This window comes from Labrus mixtus, chromosome 5 (genome assembly GCF_963584025.1).
Source record: "Labrus mixtus chromosome 5, fLabMix1.1, whole genome shotgun sequence".
NCBI classification, from domain to species: Eukaryota; Metazoa; Chordata; class Actinopteri; order Labriformes; family Labridae; genus Labrus; species Labrus mixtus.
Window position 1 is genome coordinate 5656758 of NC_083616.1, and position 15125 is coordinate 5671882.

General features: G+C 40.2%; 1 protein-coding gene across 1 annotated transcript in view; it reads left to right on the top strand.

The window, feature by feature from the left end:
• Positions 1–15125, top strand: part of cacna1ba (calcium channel, voltage-dependent, N type, alpha 1B subunit, a) — a 151377-nt gene that overhangs the window by 109831 nt on the left and 26421 nt on the right. The window contains exons 18-24 of the mRNA XM_061037453.1: positions 4880–4915; positions 6214–6981; positions 8825–9012; positions 10011–10131; positions 12140–12269; positions 12549–12608; positions 13848–13954. Coding sequence (XP_060893436.1) covers positions 4880–4915; positions 6214–6981; positions 8825–9012; positions 10011–10131; positions 12140–12269; positions 12549–12608; positions 13848–13954 — 1410 coding nt within the window. The remainder of the gene's footprint in view (positions 1–4879; positions 4916–6213; positions 6982–8824; positions 9013–10010; positions 10132–12139; positions 12270–12548; positions 12609–13847; positions 13955–15125) is intronic.

Sequence of the window (15125 nt, forward strand, 5' to 3'; positions counted from 1 at the left end):
AGTATGTCAGTGAGATACCTTTTTATTTATAATATGCAATACATTAGAACTCAAGACGACTTACGACATACCTCCGGTCAATCCTCCGGTCAATCCTTTATTCATGGTTGAAAAGAAATTAAACAAAAATCATTTTCACACCAACACAGAAAAAAATATTTGTAGTGCAAATAGCTGACTATTCATGCGGATAATTATTATAACAGTTACTGATTTCTCACTAGGATTTTGTGTATATTGTTTTATTCTTGTTTCAAATGCTTTCATGATTAAAAATCAGTGTGGAAAAACGGACCCAGATGGGTCAAAATAGCCGTGCCGCAGGACTGGGATTAAATGACCCAGTGCCAAGGGAGTGTTGAGACTCAGTGAACTCTAACAGAGGGTTAAAATAACCCCTCTGTAGTGGGTCAGGATGCTTGCTATTTTGACCTCCTCTGGGTCCATTTTGAACCCGGTGATTTTGAGTGAACACTGCTCTTAATTGATTTGTTTCATATTTGTTGTCCTGTTGTTTGTTATGTACCCATTTGTGTTATTTTGCAGTTTCTCTAAAGGTTAAGTATTCATGAGTTTGTGAAACACAAAAATACAAGTACTGCTCTGGAAGCAGAAACAATCTCATTGGTGGAGCTGAACCTCAGTGGGTGGAGTCAAAACGGCGTTCCCATTTCTTTGGGTCAAACTTTTTTTAATTTAAATTTTGAAACAAATTTAACATTTTGTCCGTCGTCCTGGTCTTCAAAGTTGTACTTATAATACGTTTTCAGTGAACAGATTCATGTGTAGTGTGAAAAAAGTGTCTGGTTTAATGACAACTTGACAGTTTTGAAGGCTTAATATGCAAGTTCTGAATGATAATAAATCAAAAATCAAATACACCCTTCGTCAATATATATAGTGGAGTAATGACCTCTTAAATAGAGTGAAGTGAAAGTCCCTCTAGGTTTATTGTTCTTAGCTCTGTGTTTACAGCCTTTCTGTCACTGCGGCTCAAACATGTGTTTTTTTTACTTTAACCGCTCCCTCTCTTACCGAGGAGGGGGAGCCCCGCCCACTCAGGGATTCTGTTTCTAGGGGCTTAATGATGGAGTGTCGTAGCAATGGTACAACCGTCAATCATTGCGTTTCCACAGCAAGCGCCACGGTCCGTCTTCGGAGCGTGCCACCACGCTGCAGGCACGCGTCAAGCTATTCTGTCCATTAAGCTGGACAGAATAGATCTACCCGGAAAGGAAGTCAGACAAGGAGATGCACAGAGCGTTCAGTCAATTTCAAAATAAAATCCAATGTACAGACTCATGCTCGTATTTTCCATCACTTTATCAACATTACGTCAAAACAGGCCCTGAACGAACAACACATCAACCTCAGAATGACAAAGCAACAAGTTGTTTGCACGTTCTTTTCTTTATTCCCGCAATCTTGTAGCTCTCGTGGGATGTGTGTCGACTGATCATGGCTGCACTCCGCTTCTAGAAACGGATCAAGTGGGTCAGGGCGCACGCCGTCGGACGGAGCAAAACCGTGGCGCTGACGGAACGTGACACGCACGGAGTATTTGGAAATTGGGTTAGTTGGTTAATGGCCTATTAGATATAAACTATGGTCATGAAGAATAAGGTGCTGATAAAAAGCACTTAATAATGACTAATAAGCAGCTACTTAATGGTGAATATTGTGGCCTTAATAAAAAGCGTTACCATGAAGTTGATTGTTCACAGAAACACAGAAAGCCACTCTGCCATTGTTAAACCATTAAGAAAATATTAGACACTTTTTTTAAAATCAAAACGTGCTCTGAAGTTCTTCCGATAGACTCAACAATATTGATGAAATAGCAGCAAAGTGTAACTGTGTATCCACATAAACTGACGTTTAGATGCCTCCAACAAACACAGGTTTATTTCAGCTCCACCCTTGACATTTTTCTCCTGTCAAAAGCAAAGAATTTTTTTTTAAAAATAAAATCCTCTAAAATGAGTGACAGTGACATCGGGTTCGTTCATAGATTGCAGTGAAATCCTACTCGCTCCTTTCTGGGCTCTAACAGTTTTTCCCTCTCTCATTTTAACTTAAAAAAATGAACAAATTGTGACTTTGGCGATCCATATGTCCCTGATGGTCGTGACCATGTAGTTCCTGTTTCAGTCTCAGTCTTGTGTTTCTGAGCTTTGACTGCCCATTGCATTGAGATGTGATGGGAGGCTAACGGACTCCAGAGAAGGAATCGAAATGTCAAACTTGTGTCCGACTGTTTTCTCTGACTTCATCCTTTATGATGTTCCCCCTCCCCCATTTTTGTTTTGTTGCATGTGCAGTTTTCTAACACGCAGTCGAGGTAACGCGCACTCTAGCAGCTCATCCATCTGCAGCGTTAACTCACTGTGAGTTATAACCTCTCTGTTACAATTTTAAATCCTTCCATCACCTTTCTCTCACCGCTCTTCTTCTGCTGCCAAACCCCCCCCCCCCCCCCCCCCCCCCCGTCATCATCGTACCACTCCTCTGTGTGAATTGTCCGAAATGATCATGACAGTTCCTCGGACCGTCTCATCAAGCTGCATGTTTGCTCCAGTATTTCTGTTCCTGTGTTTTGATTTCAAATGTTTTCACTGTGATCAATTCGTACCATGAGTGTTTGTATCCATGATTTTCTGACCATCTGTGATCCACATCCATCTGTCAGAGAATGATTTGTGTTCAGTAACTGCACCTTCTCCTCAGATAACATGTTTCATACTGTCTTTGAATTGAATGTATATCTGCAGCTGTGATTCGTTTCTTCAGAAGCCCTGAGAGTTAAAAAAAAAAAAAAAAAGATAAAAATGTCTGCTGATCCATTTTCTATGTCTGATTAAAACTCTTTCTTTCCTGTGATCAGGCCGGAAAATACCCCCTTTTATTCTAAAAAAATATTCTTCTCTTTTATTTGATGGAAAAGTTTTTGGTAACCAGTTGTAAACAAAAAAAAATATTTTTCTTTAATTATGTTAAATATTGTTCTTTATTTGTGTTACAATGTCACATATTGAGACATTTGATTTTGCACTTCAGCCTCTTGTTGCCTTAGTCATTAGTACAAGTTAGAATAACATAAATATGACCCAGTTGACGGCCAAAAATCTATGAAGTTAAATTAAAAATGCTAAAAAAACAAACATTTTTTTCTAAGTGTCATTAAGTCAGAAACACAATAGAGACAACACAACTTCCATCAGACCTAGAAATGGGATTGTAATCTTTTTCTCTCACTCGGCTCTCAGGGCTTCCGTAATTTTCCGAATCTGATTTTAAACCTTTGTTGTATCATAACTGCTTAATAGTTTGACATGTGTGAAGCTGATATAGATTCATGTTGTCAGAAGAAACCACTGGGTGTAGAGCTGAGAGCAACAGACAGAGTAGAGAGTCGAACGTATTTTAAAACAAACACATTACTGGTTTTGTTCTTTTTATTGACTTTTGTTATAAGTAAGAAACATAGAGAATAATGCAATCAGTGTTTCAAAATGTCATTCATTTATTGTGAAAATCTTTCATGCAAGAAAAACCACACAAAAAGAAGTCATTGCTCTCATCAAAGCCATACGACTCCATTAACAAAAACTGTGATCTTTGAGCATGGGGATTCGCTGGACAACCATTGTCTCAATCTTACCTAAATAATCTTACCTCTGAAGCATTGGTTAACTACCTCTAAAGTCTGAGAGGTCAAGTCAATGTTTTTGTGCGAAAGGAGTCTGGTGGCTTTGACAACAACCATGCAATAACTGTTTCCATTATAACTAACTCTCTCTCAAAAAGGATCTCTCTGTAGGGATCGTTTTTGTCTTGATATCAGACTCTAAGAATAACAATCTGAGCCTGTCAGAGACTAAAACAAACCTCTCTTACCTGTAAAGTGTCAAATACTAGAGAAACTCCCATGTGACACTAAGACAACCAAATGCTAACCAGAGTTAGCTTATTGCTACTGTTACTACCTCTTCTGTATTATGCAGGTTTGTTGTCAGCAGGCATGAGAGGTTTTATCTATAAAATATCTATCAGATCTTATCAACACTCTCCAGCTAGAAATCACCTTAAAGGCACATTTCTGCTTGACAGGTACTCTAACTGCTGCAAGATAGGAAGAGAGGTTTTTTTCAGTTCAGTTTAGTTTATTAGTTTATTTGAATCAGGGACGGTGTACAAAATAGTTTTAGTCTCAGTAGAGAAAATATGCTTTGTACCAGATTAAGCTAGTTTCCATCTGTAGTCCCTGGGCAGATGATGGCAACAGTAAAATACATAAAAACAGATTTTTTTAAATGTATTTTCCTGTTTTTGAATGAAGTTCAAATACCAGGAATATAAAAACATCATCATAGCTCACCTGAGATTGAAAGTCAGTTTGAAGATGCAGTTTTTACACTCTACACTGAGGCCAAGGTTAAAAACAGCATCAATAATAATGTTTGCTGTAGTGCCGCTGCTCCACACTGGATGAATGCTCTGACTATAGAATGAAGTATCAGATTCACACAGCACACCGTTAAGAAGAAGCAGACGCAGAGGATGTAGTAATGTCTAACTGTGCTTCTCTGGGTAGTGTGAGTGAGATGTCTCAGTGTGGGAAAGCTAAAGATCATGATCGTGTTATCAGGTTTCAGTATTTGAACCCATCATTTCTCTTCTTTATCTCAGCAAACACACTTTGATTTTGTCTTTATTATATTTTGGCTTCCCTACTTTACATGCTCCCCCCTCCCAAGCGTTGGTTTCATGAAGCTTTTTTGCCACCTCCGTGCTTCTGTCTGTAACAAGTTTCTGTCCTTTTTGAATTTCCTTCTCTCTTTCTGTTTGTTTCAATGTTGCTTCCTTTATGTGTTTGTAGGAGTTATGTCTGCACCCCCGTCCATCACTACCTGAGGTAAACCCAACTGCCTTATAGCAAGGTGGTCATATCTGTAATGAAACATACACTATCATGTTCCTCCATAGAGACATTTTCAACCATGTTACTAAGCTTTTCTCCTCATTCAACAATCCGGTGTCATGTCTTCTTTCCACCTTTAAGTCGGAGTTTGTAAAGAGAGTAGTGCAGTACATGTATGTGTGTTGTACGTTTGTATCATATAAACAGTGCAAGCTGCAGGATAGAGGAGCTATGAGAACATTAAAAATACATTTGACAACTTCCTTCTCCCTATTAATTCTGCATTAAGACTTGGCATTGTAACAAGAGTCTGACACATGTGGAATTTGTGAGACTGATGCCAATTTTAGAGGGAAAAGAAAGTTCACCAGCTACTGATATGGCAGCTTGTATAGAGAATATTTTAGCAGGAAGGAAAACAGACCTGTTTTTAAATGGTTTTATGCACAGATTTTGCACCAATATGACTTTGTAAAGACACTAAGGAGGTTACTTTCTGAAAAGTATCGCCTCCTAAAAATGTGAAAATTAGATACATTGTCAAGCAACTTTAGTGTGGTTTCACCTTCTCAGCTCAGCTATGATGTTCTGCTACATGTGATGCCACCATTTTTAAATCACCCAAAACAATGTTCTCTGCACTATGTGTCTCTAAAAGAAGTTTACATATCAACCCATGTCAGAAAAAACACCACTCCTACATCTTATTACCTTGAATGGGTATAACTGCCTGATAAAATGAGTCAGGCTCTTACATTTAATTTCCCTTGATTAAATCATCGGAGGAGTTAGCACTGTTTAAGATCAGTTTCAAATCTGCATGCATCCTGCCTTTTTAAAGAGCTGTATAACAGACAGATACTGACAGACTAAACAACATGTCTAAGCATGGTGATGTTTGGCCATGCTTTGTGTTTGCTCGTCCATATTCATGGATGAGCTCTCTCCACAGCAGACTGTGATAAATGGACCCAGTGTCAAAGTATGACCAAACTCCCTCATCGCAGCTCGGTCATACTGTAAATCATTCAGCATGTAGGGACCTAGTGCCATCATGAGATGTCGAGTGAGATGTACAGCCAGTTTTATGTGCATGAAGTGAGAAGTACATACATTCTGAATGTGTCACACCTCAGAGGACAACCATGCATCCATCGGAAATGCTTCTGTCCCCGTGTGAAAGTTACAGGATTGATGAGAATAATTTATACAAAGATTTGCACTGTATCTTATACAGTTAGATCCATCTCAGTGCTTTTGATTTTTTTTTTTTCTGCTTCCTCCTCCCGCAGTAAGGAGCAGCAGAAGTCGATGAAGACGATGTCGGTGTGGGAGCAGAGGGCCAACCAGCTGAGGAGGCAGAACCAGGCGAGCTGTGAGGCGCTCTACAGCGAGCTGGAGCCTGAGGAGCGTCTCCGCCGGTCCTCCGCCCTCAACATCCGGCCAGACATGAAGACCCACCTGGACCGCCCGCTGGTTGTTGAACCTCTCGACGGGCCTTTGGTGGGGGGCCACCAGCACCACCATCACAAACCGGGCATGCCGGAAGACGCCGAGAATGCTGCTGATCCTCCTGCTGTGCACCACCAGTCTCGCCGCCACCACCGCCACAGAGACCGGGCCAGAAAGAGAGAGGAAGCCAACGAAAACGGGGACACCAGTAAGGACGGGGGGCACCACGTCCATCACAGCCGCTCCAAAGACCACGAGTGTAGCAGAGGCAAAGAGGGGAAGAGCGAGAGGTCCCACAGCCGAGAGGGAGGCAGAAAGCATCACCATCAGAGCTCGATGGACGACAGCGGAGGAGGAGGAGGTGAGAGGGAGCACCGTCATCATCACTCGCACCGTCAGGCCAAAGGGGGCAACGGGACTGTGAACGGTGGAGGGAGGGGGGAGCGCAGATCGAGACACAAAGACGGACGCTCGTGTAACAGGGACGGGGATAAGAATCCCCGAGCAGAGAACGGAGAGAGGAGGAGACATCGGACTCATGGATCCAGAGGTCAGTCCACAGCTGAAGGAGAGGAGTCCAACGAGAGAGAGAAGAACCACAATCACAGGTGAGAGTCAGAACTACTGATCTTATCGAAACAGCAACTATGAGTCAAGGAAAGGTAAAGTGGTTTGGTTTTATAGCCAGTTTTCCACGTCTCTTTAACAGCATTAGGCAGTCCGATCATATTAGGTCAAGGACTTGCACATTGGATTCATATAAAACCGTAATTACCCAGTCTGATATCAATTTAACCTCTTGGACAGAGTTGAGCTCCATGAATGGAGTTGGAGTTGAGAATTAAGTCAATGTCTTTCATAGGTGTACAGCCAAACCCAGAGATCACGACCCTACTGTCCAAAAAAAAAATTCCTGTCTCACTGCTTTTCATTATGATGTATTTGTGCAGGCATTGGGTAGTAGTGAGTGTTTAAAATACCAAAGTCACACAAAACGAATTAAAAACAAGCAACTCCCCTTTCCTTCAAAACATTAGTTTAGAAAAAAAAACTTGACTGTTGTCAATGCAGTCTAGTGGTGTTGAAGAAAATAATGTAATGGTTATTTTTTATCTCTGTACAGACATTAAAACATTAAGATAAAAATATGAACCTGTCAAAACATCAGCATTTTTATTAACCATATTTTAATGAGGACATTTGAACCCAAAGGCTACATGTTTCCAAGACTTTAACTTCAGGCGGTCCACTGGCGCAATCCTGAACACTTTGCATTGAGAGTCCAACATTTGTTAAATGGAGTTCAGATTTACAAATAGAATAAATCCACCTTTAATCAAAAAAGGGAGATGAACCCATCAGTAATCACGCCATGGGACATAAATCACCCACAGAAAAGATACATAATGTATCATTCTCCCACATGTCTACAACTTTTTATACTTCTAATAACTTTATGTATCTGTTAGGAACTTCAGTTGGGTAAAAAATATCAGTGTGTATACAGTACAGTTAACATGAATGAGATTGCAAACAAAAGTGAACACACTGCTATTATAAGCTATTCGTTTGTTTTTTTAACATCTGTGTATTTTTGTTTTATTGAATATATTCCATATAAATTGAAGGAATATAACAAATATAAAGAACCAGAATCCAAGTTGTTAATCACAGAGAACTTTTAAGGTCACATATTACAATTCTTTTCAACAAGTGTAAATAAGTCTCAGAGCTCCCCAAACATGTCTGTGAAGTTTCTTGTTATTACTCCACTACTGATCCTGTATTTGATCATGACTATAAACCCCTCTATTTCATCCCTGCTTAGAACAGGCTGTTTCTGTGTCTGTACCTTTAAATAGGTAAATGAGCTGTGTCTGATCACGCCCCCTCTGTGGAAGGGCTTGGGTGGCTTAGATTTTCTTGCACCATGCCTAATTGTTTACGGTGAGAAGGCAGACTCAGAGGGCAGAACAAACACCTAGCTGTGGGAGTGTCACCCACCTGGGGGAGGGGTTACTGCCCTTTGTGATGTCATGAAGGGAAAATCTCCAAACGGCCTGTTTGAGCACACATTTTCTGAAAAGTGGAGCGGGCAAAAGACGGAAAGGGTGGACTTTTCTCATCATTGGGGGGTTTGTAGACAGACTAGAGACACATATTAGTGTTAGAAAAACATGGTGAAGGGGATTTTGCATAATATGTGACCTTTAAAATAGCAACCGTGTATTTGGAAGATTTTCCTAAAGCTGCAAGTCAATGTATCATATCAAATGTAATCCTCTAAAACTTAAACACTTAAAAACTTAAACCTAAACAATGAATGAAAAAATAGAATGGGTGACCCATCAACTAAATCACTGACTGTGTCATGAAGCACAATCCCTGTTGAGATTATCTGATAATGTGTGAACATTAATGTCTGAGCTCCTATCTCTGCTCTGTGGACAGGTTTGGAGACTCAGAGGGGGAGTCCCTCACCATCTCCCCCCAGCAGGGCTCTGATGGGACCAACCAGCCTCCTGACCAACCAGAGGACTCAGACAACCAGAAGAATGTCAGACGGACTGGACAATCCTCCATCCACATCCCTCCTGTCACCATCACCTCCCCACCTGGAGAGACAACCGTCATACAAAGTCAGTACCAGCCCAGGCCTCCAAAAACTCACACATCCTGTTCCTCTCACTACATCATGGCAGCCGCTGCAATGATGAGCATATTCACAAAGAAAAATGTCAAAAATGTAAAAAAGCAAATTGTGCGAATGATATTGAAGCTCAAACACTATCTGAACACTCTGCAGATCCCTGCAGCGGGCTCTTGTTATGTGACTGATTGTGGAGAGGAGCTTATACTCAGCGCTCTCATTCAGATGGAACTCAATTATGTCCACATATAAACAAAAATGCATTCAAGTTTTAGTTTTCTTCTGAGCGCCAATGTTATTTTTTAATTTGTTTTCATTGAGGAGAGAGCGTTTGCAGCAGCAGGTGGCCGACCCGGAGCGTCTTTTCTTCGAGTCCTCGAGGCCACCTTTTCTGTGTGGCCACTCAGAGCACTTCGAGTTGAAAATCCTTCAACCGTACAGAAAGGCGCTGTGGACATCACTGCCACTCTTTTCGACCTATATATTATATTCCCCATATTTCTGTCACCTATTGGCTCGTGCCCTGCATCCACATCCTCCTTGCTCTGTGTCCAGACAAAGTAGTAGGGTTTTATATGTATGAAGATGATTCTCATTTGCACAGAAAAGGGCCAAATTTGCTCCAAATGTGTGCAGAGCGACCGATTGAAATACCTGCAAACTGAAGTTTGGGAACCATTTAACCCTTGCTTTTGTTTTGAGAAATAGACGGCCTCTTTTCTGTCATTTAATGAGCCGCAAAACTTCTGCACGCCTTTTATGAATTTGACGATGAATTTCCTTTATCACTGTCACTAACTCATTAACACGGTACAGAAAGTTTGAGGAAAAATAACTTTATAATTCACAGTATAAAGAACACATACAGTTCATTCTTCTGTGTGTGCCCTTATAAGTAAAATGAGAGGGATAGGGTGTTGTTATAGATGCTGGATTTGTTAAAGACAGAGTGAGTAAACATCATCATTGTTGTCTCTGTCTCTCCAGTGAACAGTATGGACTGTGAGACGATGCCAATGACTGAGAGGAACGTGGAGGATCAAGGTCCAAGTGGACCAAAACCCATCCTGCCTTACAGCTCCATGTTTGTCTTTGGACAGACCAACCCGTGAGTCACCCTAACCTCCTTTATCCACCTCTTCACCTCCTGAATAATGTCCACCATGATGCTATCAAAGTCAGGCCATGGGGAGATGGATTCTCTGTTCATTTATTTCTGTAAACGACCATGTCACACAGCCCTTCACCAGAGTATAGTGAGGTCCTCTTTGGTAGACAGTAGTTTGACCTGGCCTATACGTCATATCTAAGCAGGAAAACTTCTGTAAGAGTGACATTTTGAAAAAGTAGCAAAAAGTATGTTATAGCCATTTCTATTTAGGATGAACTCCTCTTAGGGCCGTTATCTGATCCAACAAAAAAATGTTTTACACCAAGAAGAGAAAGAGAGTGAATAGATAGATTGTATAGAAAAGATCTCAAGGGTGCATGTACAACACTCAAAGGGCATTGCCATGGCGGCTCGCCAATTTTGATTTCTTGTCATGATACAGGAAGCTGATGTTAGTCAAAGCTAAGAAATGCCCCCTTTACACATATCTAAATGATAGTCCTGCAATTTTTCTAAATGTCTACAGCATTTATTCATACCTGCATAGTAACATGTGTTTCATACAGCAGCCTCTAGTAAGCATTTTCATTTGATACATTTCTTCTCTGGTCTGCATTTAAGGGTGAATTCATCTATTTCTACATTCAGGCCCTATTTTTTTTTTTGATATGTTGGTCATCTAAATGACTAATGGGTATAAATCGATTTGGCATTGCAATGAGACAGGTGTATTTGGTCATTAAAAAGATCATTACATTGTAGCAAAAATGTCTATCTCTGTCTGGATCCTTTCTTCAATGTTTTCAGACACTTACAATAACAATCTGAGCCTGTCATCAGACACAATGAGCACTTTAATAACTTTACGTTTGATTCGACTCATTTGCCGTTTGATGATGTCAGAGTAATGACAACCTATTTTTTAGCTGTCAGCTGAAGGAAGAAACTGAAGCAACTCCTAAACCTTTTTGTTCCCAGCAGTCATTTAGATACCAATGTCTATTTAAAAAAAAGCCCGGGTTTATAAATACTAGAATTCCCCTTTATATATCCATCCATCCGTTATCTATACTACTTTTTCCCAATTGGGGATCGTGGCTGGAGCTGATCCCAGCTGTCATTGGGTGAGAGGCAGGTTTACACCCTGGACTGTACGCCAGTCAATCGCAGAGCTGACATGTAGAGACAGACAACAAGCCACACTCACTTTCACACCTACGGGCAATTTAGAGTCAATAATTAACCGAAAGAGAATATCTTGGGACTGTGGGAGGAAGTCAGAGTACCCGGAGAGAACCCACACATGCATGGGGATAACATGCAAACTCCACACAGAGAGGCTCTGTCTGACGGGGATTCGACCCATACTAGACCACCTTGCAGCACCCCTTTATATGTATATATATATATATATATTTCAGACCTATAGGTCCATATGATCCTCCTTAAATGACAGATTTAAATAACAGATTTATTGCCCACGTCCTGGTTTTTCTTCATTTGACTCGGTTTACACATCAGCTTTTTTTTTTTTAAATATAATAACTTCTGTCCCTTTTCCATACATTTTATTGTCTCAATAATGTTTGACCAGCACCACTTCAAAGTTATAGATCCTCAGGAACAAAGCCATTATGCTCCACATCCACAGTGACTGGAACACGGTGAATAAATCAATAAAGAAACACAAACTGAAGCCTCTCTATATCCTGTGGGTGCAGACAATAATGCTATACTTTGAGTTTACTCATGAGTTTTAGGTGTAGCTCTATAATATACTTCTGGAAAAAAATGAACTGCAAGTCCCCTGTGTATTTGTATGAAAATAAAAGATGTGCTCTAGCTGCTTTATTTCTAAGCTTTAAGATTTGTCTCACATGAAGATGAAGTGACTGAGAGAGTGTTTTTAATTTTGGACTTTTCTTTAGCTGTTTCAGGATATGAAAATAACGAGGAGATAGCAGCTGGTGCTAAAAGTCATTCCATGTTCTGTTTGACTCCTCAGGGTGAGGCGTCTATGTCACTACATAGTGACTCTGCGTTATTTTGAGATGTCCATCCTGGTCGTCATTGCAATGAGCAGCATCGCTCTGGCAGCAGAGGACCCTGTGTGGACCAACGCCCCTCGCAACAATGTGAGACCCACACTGCACATTTATGTAGATAATAGACTGAGTATAACACTGCTTTAACTCTTCTTTTACACTGAATTATTTGTACTTACTGTGGAGTTAATTAAATTAACTAAGTTTTAAAACATTTTGGGGCATAAATAACAAGATTTAAAAATTACTGGAGTACATTGCTTCAGTTCCTTATATGACTACACTTATTATCATCTATGGAACACAAACCTTCATAATGATTTGATACAGATGATACATTTCTGATTTTGTCTGATTTTGTTTTTGCAGGTGCTCAAATATCTGGATTATGCCTTCACTGGTGTTTTCACTTTTGAAATGGTGATCAAGGTAAGCATGAAGATGAGCTCATCGATCCATTATCTTCACAGATCTGTTAAGTTATGGAATTATTTCACGCTCAAACCTCAAGACATCCTGAGCTTTCACTTTTCATTCTTTGAGTGATACCTTTGTATTTGTAAAAGCTGAGACTCTGACTCCCGGTCCATTGCAGTATGATCAGGGTAGAACGCTGCATTACTAACCCTCCTTTTTTATCCCCCTCCCCTTTAGAACCCTTTGTAATTCTGGGAAATGTTCACAGATTTATAATTATGATGAGACCTATTTGTGTTGAGATTTCTGTATAGAACAGGACCCACTAAAAGGCCCAGCAGACAGGGTAAAGGGAAAAAGGAGATTCATTACAAAAAAAAAGTACTGATGAGCTGCACTGAAGACTTGATTATACTGCGGCATTGGAGAGGGAGACTGAGCAGAGCAGGCTTGCTGCTCATGTGGAAAGAGGTTGAGTGGTGTGACTGAGGTACAGGAGCCCGGAGGTGGAACACACTGGAAGGGAAAAAAAAACAAGAAAGCAAATTAGTCAAAGGAAAATATAAAGAGTTGCACAAAAAATGAACATGATAAAGAAATCCCAGGAGTTGAGTCAACAAATAACACATGAAGAGCTGAAGCTGTCTAGCAGCATTAGAAGACTTCAACCAGGGTTCTTAACAGCCGCTGATGAAGATGAAACGAGGAGCAAGTGTACTATATGTGTGTGTAGCAGGAGCTCCAGCACCAGGAAGCCACGCCCAGACCCTGAAAACAGGGGAGAGCCACAACAGCTGCACAGGGGGAAAAACCTTTCATACAAATATTTACTTTCAAAATAAAAGCACTGGGGCACTGGTGGCTCAGTGGTTAGTGCGCGCGCCCCATGTGTGGAGGCTGTGGTCCTTCAGGCGGGCGGCCCAGGCTCGAGACCAACCTGTGGCTCCTTTTCCGCATGTCATTCCCCACTCTCTCTCTCTCTCTCTCCCTGATTTCCGACTCTGTCCACTATCCTATCTAGTAACTATAATAAAGGACCAAAACACCCAAAAATAAATCTTTAAAAAAAAAAAAAAAAAAGCTCTAATGAGTAATCAAATATCAAAAAGATAAATGATCCAACATGCTCTTTCAGTAGAGGCTAAATTCCCTCTACGTAAACGTAGAAAAAACTGTTTATTTCAAATGACTTAAAAAGGACAGTAGATGAATGACATATGAAAAAACCTAACCGTGGTGTGTTCTGTTCAGATGGTGGACCTCGGCCTGCTGCTTCATCCTGGAGCTTACTTCAGAGACCTGTGGAACATCCTGGACTTCATAGTGGTCAGTGGGGCGCTGGTGGCTTTTGCATTTTCGTAAGTGTGATAACTCCTTCTCTTATAAAATGTCTTTGGTTTGTAAAGAGTTCACCCTGATGATGAGATTTGAGTGAATCCTCTGGTGGTAAGTGATCTGATATAGAATGTCAGGGGCAATCCAAATCTACATAGTGCACCTTTTTGTGAACTTGTGACCTTTTTGAGTAACAAAACCTGGCTTGTCTGTCATTGATTTTTCCCCTTTGATACCAAAATAAGATGTTGACTCATTGGCTGTTTGAAACTAAACAGTCACACTTGTGTTAGGTTTGAGAGGAGACTGTAGTTTGGTCCTAAAATTATCATCTTTAGGACTACAAGATAAATACTAGAACCATTCTCTGACTAGAAATTTGTTGTTGGACATGTGTCCATCAAAATGTTGATATATTCCAGCATTACTCAGTTGTATGTTTATGGTCAGTGTGAGGATTGATCAAAAGTCAGTTAGAAAGCTGTTTTTTTCTAAATGCAGGAAGTCCAGCTGTTGCAAGAAGCAAAAATCTATGTGTATCAAATATTTTTAAAAAACAATTTACATCTTAAGGTGTCCAGAAAGTGATGAAATGATCCAGTGAGAGCTAAAGAGAACGCTCATAAGACACAACACACCACCCTGAGTGAAATACTGTCTCTTTTAAGGTGTTAAAATGATTAACTTAAAGGTGATTTAACAGCAACAGAAGATTTAAAAAACAATGTGGAAATGATATAACATGGTTATATTCTTCAAACACATAAGACTATCCCTGCGATTTGACCAATCCATCAGATGCTAAACTTCTTCTGCTAAGTGAGTGCCCCCTCTTTCAGAAGACTCATTAATAGATCCAGCCGAGGTTGTTTTGCTGAGCATGCATTATGCAAATGTAATCAGAGATCCACTGGGATGAGAGAGTTAGACCACAGTCTAATCAGGAAGGCTCTGCCTGTGTTCATAGAGATAGAGATATGGTACAAATCCATTAACATGCTGATTTTATAATGTAGTTTAATTTGTTATTTCTATAATTATCTTATCATAATTACTTGTTTCCCTTTTAATAGATTATTCTTGGATTTTTTTCATGTTGTTTCAAATGTTAATAAATGATTTTCTCTGTGTGTAAGTGCACTAAAACTTCAATAACTCTCTGCTCGGTATACAAATGAGGGTTGTTACAAATCT